We start from the raw sequence: 10854 nt of genomic DNA, 5'->3' as shown, positions 1-10854 counted from the left end.
TAAAGGTCAAATACAACACGAATAGGTCAGAGGTCAACTTTTTGGACGTAGTCTCTTATAAGGGACCCAATTTTGAAGTAACAGGACAGCTAGACTTTAGGGTTTACTTCAAAGACACGGATACGCATTCATTACTTCATAGAGACAGTTTTCACCCAAGACATACCTTTAGAGGAATCGTTAAGTCACAGCTCCTCAGATTCAAAAGAATCTGCTCACAGCCATCGTCCTTTGTGGAGGCCACGCGCATCCTCTTCCGAGCTCTCCGTGGGCGTGGTTACAGTAGATCATTCCTGAGAAAGATTTGGAAAACATTCGATAAGCCAAAAAGCCCAGTTAGAGCAGAAGGGCAGATTAGGAACAAAATCATCCCACTCACGGCCCTCTACTCCAAACAATGCGTATCCCTCAATTCGGCCATCAAGGAAAACTTTTTGAAGTTCCTGGAACCTACTAGCTTCCTTAAGCATCACAGGCCCATTGCAGCTTATAAGCGTAACGAAAACTTACATGACACGTTGGTCTACAGCAAGTTACGCACACCGGGCCCCACTGGCCGTATCGGTCGCTGCAAATACTTTGTCCAAAAAAAGTGGGTAATGAGCAGATTTAACAAAAAGATTTTTAAAATCACCCGACCTCTGACCCACGAAGCCGTCAATTGCATTTATTTGGCCTTTTGCACAAGATGCCGCAGACAATACGTGGGTCAAACAAAAAATGAACTGAGGGTCAGAGCCTATCAGCACGCACACAATATTGTGCATAAAATTGATAAGCGACGACGCCTAGTGCAACACTTCCTGACCCACGGTCTGTCCGCATTTAAAGTCACCTGTCTCCAATCCAATCCGGCATGGTCTTTAAAAGAAAGACTCAAGGCCGAGAGTATTTGGATCAAGCGATTGGACACAGTTTACCCGAGAGGCCTCAATGAGGTTTAAATCCTTTTTTTTCTCTCTCCTCAACGCTCTTCCGTTATTTTTGGGATAGTGGTTTGGACCAAGAACTCCTCTTTGAATGGCCACCCACATCTCATTACTAACACTTACCCGTCAATAACCCCTCATAAACTACACCGGACACAGTAAGCCCTATTTCTCATAACCCCAATATAACCTACCACACTTAAATCTACCCCACTCACCTGTTGGTCCGGTCTGGACGGCCCTCTGTCGCCTACCCCGACTGTTTTCAGCCCTCTCTGGTCGACCCCTGCAAGAAGTTTCAAAAACAGACAAACAAAAATATCAGTTACTCCATCTTCTACACTTAAATCTACCCCACTCACCTGTTGGTCCGGTATGGACGGCCCTCTGTCGCCTACCCCGACTGTTTTCAGCCCTCTCTGGTCGACCCCTGCAAGAAGTTTCAAAAACAGACAAACAAAAAGATCAGTTACTCCATCTTCTACACTTAAATCTACCCCACTCACCTGTTGGTCCGGTCTGGACGGCCCTCTGTCGCCTACCCCGACTGTTTTCAGCCCTCTCTGGTCGACCCCTGCAAGAAGTTTCAAAAACAGACAAACAAAAATATCAGTTACTCCATTTTCTACACTTAAATCTACCCCACTCACCTGTTGGTCCGGTCTGGACGACCCTCTGTCGCCTACCCCGACTGTTTTCAGCCCTCTCTGGTCGACCCCTGCAAGAAGTTTCAAAAACAGACAAACAAAAAGATCAGTTACTCCATTTTCTACACTTAAATCTACCCCACTCACCTGTTGGTCCGGTCTGGACGGCCCTCTGTCGCCTACCCCGACTGTTATCAGCCCTCTCTGGTCGACCCCTGCAAGAAGTTTCAAAAACAGACAAACAAAAATATCAGTTACTCCATCTTCTACACTTAAATCTACCCCACTCACCTGTTGGTCCGGTATGGACGGCCCTCTGTCGCCTACCCCGACTGTTTTCAGCCCTCTCTGGTCGACCCCTGCAAGAAGTTTCAAAAACAGACAAACAAAGAGATCAGTTACTCCATCTTCTACACTTAAATCTACCCCACTCACCTGTTGGTCCGGTATGGACGGCCCTCTGTCGCCTACCCCGACTGTTTTCAGCCCTCTCTGGTCGACCCCTGGGAGAAACAAACATACAAAAATATCAATTACGCCATTTCTACACTAAAATCTACCCCACTCACCTGTCAATCCGGTCTGGACGGCCCTCTATCGCCTGCCCCGACGGTTGTCAGCCCTCTCTGGTCGACCCCTGTGAGAAAATTTAAAAAAACAAACAAACAAAATAGGGGTCATCTCATTTATTACACTCATTATAGCATAACACAACCATATAGATAATTACAAAATAATAATAAAAAAATATATACACACACAGGTATGAGACGGGTTATATAAGGGGTTAATACTACAATTACTAATTAAATATCATATACAGATTTACGTATTTGTCAAGTGGACATTATAGTGGGACTTTGGATCACAGCATCGTTCCCTTTCTTGACCTTGGGTAACCTTTAGTGGTCAGCAGAAAGTAGGCCAGTGCACAGCCATTTCTGGGACCTCAGGGTCCCAGATCTTGGAGTTCTCATTCCCCTAACCAAGCCCGCGCCACGGACTCTGAGCTTTTGGAGAGCCCTGGGTTTAGACTGGGTTCACCCTGTGTATCTATTGTCTCCCATATCTCTATTTGATCAACTTAATGAAATAATACACCAAACATTATATATTCACATTATACTTCACTATTTGATCCTATTGGAAGAGCGTTAAGATTTTATAAACACACATGGGACAGCTAAAAAACATAAATAAGGGAGATACATACATGGATATTTAGGTTTACACACCTATTTTTAATTGACAAACATATAGTTCATCTGTAATATTTTTCTTACACCCTTCAGGATATAAACAGACCATGTATACATATGGACAAAATTACAAATCATTATTTTTCCCTCAAAAACATAAAACTATGTCGTCCCGGACCAAAACGATGTCGTCCCGGACCGAAACGATGTCGTCCCAGACAGAAACGATGTCGTCGTGGAAATAATTCATAAACATACATCAAACAGCATTTTCTGTCCCAACTTATATTTTTCCTACACCCTTTGGAATGTATTAGGTCCATATTTACATATGGATACATTTAAACCCCATGATTTTACCTTAAAAACGTCTTGTGGATAAAACGATGTCGTCCCGGAACAAAACGATGTCGTCATGGAAACAAAATTCAAAACACACACTTTACAACAATTTCTGCCCCAACTCTTTTTATGAAAGTTGTTTACTTTATATCCTAATCATAAAACCTTCATTTACGAATTTTTTACTCATATTAATGACTATGTTTGACTATTTTTTAGTTTCTCACCATTTTCAGTGGGTATGACGTCATCCAACGTCGACGCACACCCTTGAACGAAACTAACTATTTTTCCACTAAAATCAGGAAATAAATCTACTAACACAATTATACACTTGATTATATGAAGTTTTACTCACCTTTCGCGGTCCAGTTTTGAATCTATTTCAATTAGGAGGACTGAAAATCCACATATTGATAACAATTTTTTTTCTAGAGCCAGTCTATATAAAGGGGCGCGCATACGAGCGCGCTCTCATTTCATGCTCTCAATAGACAGCAAATGGTCGCAGCCTTTCACGCTCCTCCACGTCTTAACAAAGAGTCCATTTACCTTGTTAATTTCATTGTAGAGAAAATATATCTGTATATATAAAAATATATATATATTGTATTCTATACATATTATAGTTTATAAATATATTTTATATTATATATACTGTATATATATTTCTTACATCTTTCCTAAAAAGTTTTTTTCTCAAAGTTCAAGTCAGCCTGAAGAAGGTAATATTTATTTACCGAAACGTCGCGAAAGACTTGAACGCATTTATTTTTTGATTTTTTGATTTTTTGATTTTTGATTTTTGATTTTGTTCATGTTTATTGTTATTCTTGTTCTATTCTTGTTCAATAAAAATCTATAAAAATCTAACAAAAAAATCATAAAAATACCAAAAAAGTTTCAAAAAAATACACACATAGTTCTGACATTATGGACAATTTCCGTGGTAGACCGAGACAGAGAACCACACCACGTCCAAAAATTAGACACACAAGTGTTACACCAGATTATAAATATTTTAATTTCGGAGAACCAAGTAACACTTCGGCACGCCACCGTGCCAAAGAGCAGAGTTTCCCATACAGGAGACAAAGAAATACAGCTCCACAGTTCCGCCCTGTAAGAAACAGAAACAATACAAACAGTCAGAAACGTCAAAATAGGGAATTTAACAGATCCACTCACAGGGAGGTGTCCAGGCCTGGACCCTCCCAGCGATTCCCTGTACCGCAGAATGACCGTTATGAGAAGGTGGCAGATCCATACAGATCTCCCTATCAGAAGAGTCATTTTGGACCAGTTGCAGGCCCATACAGGCCTCCTGGTAAGAACGAAAAGGGTAAAAAAAGTCAAAAGAGAGCAATTAGAGAAACACGTCCCCGTCAGGACGATATGGTGGTACACAAACACGCTCGGCGTGAATATTTGTATGAAGGTCCAGAAATTGAGGATGAGGAGGACTTTCCTCTCCCACAACACCTTGAATACCGACGCACCATACCTTCCTTTCGTAACAACTACACACACATCCCCTCCGATCAGAGACCCAGAACGGTTTCTTTCAACTTCAATGGAGGGGGACAGAGGGACGTGAACCCTTCTATTGATAACACTTACCCGCACTTCACGAACCAGGGCGGTTACCAGCAACGTCGCCGCCCTCCTCCTAGATACATAACAAGGGCTGAACCTGTGAGAGAAAACAAAAACCGTTTTAGACAAAATCCAGATTTCACACCGGCACCGCCTCAACTCAAAACGACAATCAAATTGTTCTATGATCTGATCCGCCAGGTACACCATCTAGAAAGAGTTACCACACAGGTTCAGAATAACCAGCCGGTCACATTTAAAAGACTCACTGACCTCCTGATAGAGACAGTGAGACCAGCCTTTCCAAATGACCAAGTTACACGGCTGCTGCAGGACAACGCAAAAAACTGGTCCTATACAACGCAACTACTTCTCGAACGACATTACGAATCAATGATTGATGCAACCATTCAAAGCATACGTACCCAGACCAATCAAGCCGATTGGCCTGAAGCATTTGAAGTGGCGTCACACTGGGCGGACAGAAATTATAGAAGTAGAGTTAGTGCAGAGGCCATTGCACAAGCAGAGGCCCTTATTACGGCAGAGATCCCGATTGGTGTGAACACGACGACACAGAGAGCCCCCACAGATACAAGGGGGACCGCACTCCCTCGCACTTACGCTGCTGTCGTCGCCTCCGCCAGCCGAACCGCCACACAGGCCCCTGCACCTCTGCCGGCCGAACCTCCTACTGACACCGCTCCTGTAAGACAAACAGTCAGTCAAAAACACATAGAGATACAAACCTCTCCAACACTCTGTTTACCAGATAAAGCAGGCACTAGTTCTCTTCCATACAGAAGAGATTGGTCCTTTGAGGAGGAAGCACCTCCACAGGACCTGCCAGAGTCCCTTCTGCCCATACAGGCGGAAGCACCGCAGCCCTGCGAACAGAGAAAGAGAACACATAAGAGCCGCCACCTAAAGCCAGGAGCGGAACCCTCCTCAACGGCCCCTCCACCCCAGAGCCGCCCGGTAACACCGAGGCCGGAAATCTCTGTCGCGGCCCCTGTAGCTCAGAGCCGCCCTGTGACAACAGTGCCGGAAATCTCTGTCGCGACCCCTGTAGCCCAGAGCCGCCCTGTGACACCAGTGGTGGAAATCTCTGTTTTAGTTCCTCTTACTCAGGAGGAAGTGCCACAGGCCAATGACAGGATGCCAACCCCTCAGGTGGCAGAGGCCACACCAGAGCTTATCGGTGTCCCAATTAGCTCGCCTGTTTCAGAGACGGAACACAGATTGTTCCCCTTTCCCCAAATGTCTACCCCAATTGCTTACTCAGATCATAGCAGTGTGCTTTTTTCTGACGACTCACAGACTCCGGTAAAACCACCTTCACCGCTCTCTGAGTTCCTTCGGGAGTTTGACCCGATACCAGACCTGGCCCAAAGGCCAGTGGGAGACATAGGGGGGGAACAGGGTGAACCGAGCGTCTCCAAACCCACACCAGCTCTCGGTGTTCTCGCACCTGGGGAAGACACAAACGTAAATGAACCCCTAATGATTGACAGCCCATCTTCTGGCTCTCTCAACCGTCCTTTACGCCACATTAACACCACAAGAAAACATGTAGATTGGAGCCTCACACTAAAAGGGAGAATTGTCATCATTGGGGACTCAAATCTGTCCAGGCTTCCTCACTACGAGGAATCTGATCTCCAGGTGGACAGTTTCCCCGGTGCTAAATTCCAGCATGCATGCAATCTATTGGAAAAGGCCACAGTGGCTAGAGTACCGGAAAAGATCGTTCTGTCATTTGGGCTTAATAACCGCAGACAGAGATATAGAATGACGGCCATAACAGAAATCCAGAAAACATACAAAACGGCAAAGAGGATCCTGCCACAGACAGAAATAATTGTGCCTCTTATCAATTTTTCGAGAGTGCTGCCACAAGCAGAACAGGATATGCTAGAGCATATTAATAGCTTCATCAAAAAGAACCTGACTTTCATCCCTCTGCTGGCATCCACGCACTTCCATGTGGAAAAAGATGGTATCCATTGGAGACCGACTACGGCTAAGGCTCTCCTCACGCATTGGACTTCACATTTAAACTTGTAGACCCTGACAACCCAAAATGCGGTTCTCATAAACTCATTATCAATCTGTCAAAGTCCTTTGTTCTATCCACAAATCAGACCTCAGTCCTCAAAAGGGGCCTTTCGTACATCCCCACCCCATCGAGCTGTAGAAAGAAGGAACTGTTAGCGGACATGCAAGCGTACCATCGTAGACTCAAACTTGAGACATTTTTTGAGGGCAAGAAAAGCCAGAAATCAAAGGTACCGTTCACTCATCCCTCTGATTGGGAACCCGCTCTGTCCAGCCTGCCTAAAGAAATAGAGAAGGTCATAAGAGCGGACAATTTTGCTTTCAAAAAGTTACACTGGGGTCTGGGGGTGACGCCCAATTTAACACCGAGCGAAAGAAAAGCTCTGAAGGAACTATATAACAATACGGATATAATAATTAAGCCAGCCGATAAGGGCAACGCCACAGTCATTTTAGACAGAGCACAATACCTCGGTGAGGGACTGAGACAACTGTCTGTCGCAGAGCACTATCGTCCTCTCGAGGGGCCCATTTACACAGACACTATAAAAGAGATAGAGGAAATTTTAGAGGACATGTGTTCAAAAAAGATTATCAGCGCAAAACAAAAAGAGTACCTCGTGGGTGAAGGCCCACCCCGAGCCAGAAGGTTTTACTTGTTGCCAAAAATCCACAAAGAACCAGAAAAGTGGAGCGTTCCGTTTGAGGTCCCACCGGGCAGACCCATCGTGTCCGACTGCAACAGTGAGACATACTTTACGGCTGAGTACTTGGAACACTTCCTTAATCCTCTCTCCACCAGACATCCAAGCTACCTTAAAGACACGTACGACTTCATTGCAAAAATTAGTCAACTCAAAATCCCCCAAAATGCATCGTTATTTACAATTGACATAGATAGTTTATACACCAATATCGATACCCCGACTGGCTTAAAAGCGGTCAGAAAATTTATGTCCAAATACCCTGATCCCCTTAGACCGGACGAGCATCTCCTTAAACTTTTGGAGATAAATTTGACGAAAAACGACTTTGAGTTTGACAATAAATTTTACTTACAAGTGAAGGGGACAGCCATGGGGAAGAAGTTCGCCCCTTCATACGCGAACATCTTCATGGCAGACTGGGAGCAAACGGCTCTCGCAGGCTCTGCCAAGAAACCATTCGCGTACTACAGGTACTTGGACGATATCTGGGGTGTCTGGACCCACTCGGAGGACGATTTCCTCACTTTCATCGCTCACCTTAATTCACACCAGGCTTCTATAAAGGTCAAATACAACACGAATAGGTCAGAGGTCAACTTTTTGGACGTAGTCTCTTATAAGGGACCCAATTTTGAAGTAACAGGACAGCTAGACTTTAGGGTTTACTTCAAAGACACGGATACGCATTCATTACTTCATAGAGACAGTTTTCACCCAAGACATACCTTTAGAGGAATCGTTAAGTCACAGCTCCTCAGATTCAAAAGAATCTGCTCACAGCCATCGTCCTTTGTGGAGGCCACGCGCATCCTCTTCCGAGCTCTCCGTGGGCGTGGTTACAGTAGATCATTCCTGAGAAAGATTTGGAAAACATTCGATAAGCCAAAAAGCCCAGTTAGAGCAGAAGGGCAGATTAGGAACAAAATCATCCCACTCACGGCCCTCTACTCCAAACAATGCGTATCCCTCAATTCGGCCATCAAGGAAAACTTTTTGAAGTTCCTGGAACCTACTAGCTTCCTTAAGCATCACAGGCCCATTGCAGCTTATAAGCGTAACGAAAACTTACATGACACGTTGGTCTACAGCAAGTTACGCACACCGGGCCCCACTGGCCGTATCGGTCGCTGCAAATACTTTGTCCAAAAAAAGTGGGTAATGAGCAGATTTAACAAAAAGATTTTTAAAATCACCCGACCTCTGACCCACGAAGCCGTCAATTGCATTTATTTGGCCTTTTGCACAAGATGCCGCAGACAATACGTGGGTCAAACAAAAAATGAACTGAGGGTCAGAGCCTATCAGCACGCACACAATATTGTGCATAAAATTGATAAGCGACGACGCCTAGTGCAACACTTCCTGACCCACGGTCTGTCCGCATTTAAAGTCACCTGTCTCCAATCCAATCCGGCATGGTCTTTAAAAGAAAGACTCAAGGCCGAGAGTATTTGGATCAAGCGATTGGACACAGTTTACCCGAGAGGCCTCAATGAGGTTTAAATCCTTTTTTTTCTCTCTCCTCAACGCTCTTCCGTTATTTTTGGGATAGTGGTTTGGACCAAGAACTCCTCTTTGAATGGCCACCCACATCTCATTACTAACACTTACCCGTCAATAACCCCTCATAAACTACACCGGACACAGTAAGCCCTATTTCTCATAACCCCAATATAACCTACCACACTTAAATCTACCCCACTCACCTGTTGGTCCGGTCTGGACGGCCCTCTGTCGCCTACCCCGACTGTTTTCAGCCCTCTCTGGTCGACCCCTGCAAGAAGTTTCAAAAACAGACAAACAAAAATATCAGTTACTCCATCTTCTACACTTAAATCTACCCCACTCACCTGTTGGTCCGGTATGGACGGCCCTCTGTCGCCTACCCCGACTGTTTTCAGCCCTCTCTGGTCGACCCCTGCAAGAAGTTTCAAAAACAGACAAACAAAAAGATCAGTTACTCCATCTTCTACACTTAAATCTACCCCACTCACCTGTTGGTCCGGTCTGGACGGCCCTCTGTCGCCTACCCCGACTGTTTTCAGCCCTCTCTGGTCGACCCCTGCAAGAAGTTTCAAAAACAGACAAACAAAAATATCAGTTACTCCATTTTCTACACTTAAATCTACCCCACTCACCTGTTGGTCCGGTCTGGACGACCCTCTGTCGCCTACCCCGACTGTTTTCAGCCCTCTCTGGTCGACCCCTGCAAGAAGTTTCAAAAACAGACAAACAAAAAGATCAGTTACTCCATTTTCTACACTTAAATCTACCCCACTCACCTGTTGGTCCGGTCTGGACGGCCCTCTGTCGCCTACCCCGACTGTTATCAGCCCTCTCTGGTCGACCCCTGCAAGAAGTTTCAAAAACAGACAAACAAAAATATCAGTTACTCCATCTTCTACACTTAAATCTACCCCACTCACCTGTTGGTCCGGTATGGACGGCCCTCTGTCGCCTACCCCGACTGTTTTCAGCCCTCTCTGGTCGACCCCTGCAAGAAGTTTCAAAAACAGACAAACAAAGAGATCAGTTACTCCATCTTCTACACTTAAATCTACCCCACTCACCTGTTGGTCCGGTATGGACGGCCCTCTGTCGCCTACCCCGACTGTTTTCAGCCCTCTCTGGTCGACCCCTGGGAGAAACAAACATACAAAAATATCAATTACGCCATTTCTACACTAAAATCTACCCCACTCACCTGTCAATCCGGTCTGGACGGCCCTCTATCGCCTGCCCCGACGGTTGTCAGCCCTCTCTGGTCGACCCCTGTGAGAAAATTTAAAAAAACAAACAAACAAAATAGGGGTCATCTCATTTATTACACTCATTATAGCATAACACAACCATATAGATAATTACAAAATAATAATAAAAAAATATATACACACACAGGTATGAGACGGGTTATATAAGGGGTTAATACTACAATTACTAATTAAATATCATATACAGATTTACGTATTTGTCAAGTGGACATTATAGTGGGACTTTGGATCACAGCATCGTTCCCTTTCTTGACCTTGGGTAACCTTTAGTGGTCAGCAGAAAGTAGGCCAGTGCACAGCCATTTCTGGGACCTCAGGGTCCCAGATCTTGGAGTTCTCATTCCCCTAACTCTACTCTAACCCTAACCCTAACAGCTGCCATCATTTTGAAGGTGGATGATGTAGCAGAGCTTTGGAAAATTTTCTCTTCGCCCATACAGGCGTCGAGTTGGTCAAAATGGCCGCCATCATTGTTGTGGGTGATGTTGCAGAGCCACATAATTTTTTCTCCGTCCACTGTGACGTCGAGCGTCTCCTCATGTCCATACAGACGTGAGTTATATGCCCCTCACCACATCTAACTAAAACCTACCATTAGTTTTTTT

At 44.9% G+C, this 10854-nt stretch overlaps 1 protein-coding gene across 1 annotated transcript; it reads right to left on the bottom strand.

Annotated features, from left to right (window-relative positions):
* Window positions 1-4029: 4029 nt before the first annotated feature.
* LOC307146032 (uncharacterized protein) lies at window positions 4030-8037 on the bottom strand. The gene is made up of 6 exons (XM_079849766.1): window positions 7827-8037; window positions 7006-7582; window positions 5483-6904; window positions 5338-5419; window positions 4738-4810; window positions 4030-4237 (listed from the first exon to the last, which is right to left on the bottom strand). The coding sequence occupies exons 3-6, from the start codon at window positions 5577-5579 to the stop codon at window positions 4139-4141; spliced, it is 351 nt and encodes a 116-aa protein (XP_079705892.1). The 5' UTR covers window positions 5580-6904; window positions 7006-7582; window positions 7827-8037; the 3' UTR covers window positions 4030-4138.
* Window positions 8038-10854: the final 2817 nt, after the last annotated feature.

Source organism: Squalius cephalus, assembly GCF_949319135.1.
Source record: "Squalius cephalus genome assembly, chromosome: 18".
Classification (NCBI taxonomy): Eukaryota; Metazoa; Chordata; class Actinopteri; order Cypriniformes; family Leuciscidae; genus Squalius; species Squalius cephalus.
This window is presented reverse-complemented; position numbering and strand designations above follow the sequence as displayed.

Excerpts from the sequence above, each read along its gene's own strand:
- LOC307146032 (XM_079849766.1), bottom strand. The coding sequence starts at position 5,579 with ATGGGCAGAAGGGACTCTGGCAGGTCCTGTGGAGGTGCTTCCTCCTCA. Across the intron at positions 5,420-5,482 it reads ACTAGTGCCTGCTTTATCTG|GAGCGGTGTCAGTAGGAGGT; the intron begins GTAAACAGAGTG and ends TTTGTCTTACAG. Across the intron at positions 4,238-4,737 it reads CCCTGGTTCGTGAAGTGCGG|GGCGGAACTGTGGAGCTGTA; the intron begins GTAAGTGTTATC and ends TGTTTCTTACAG.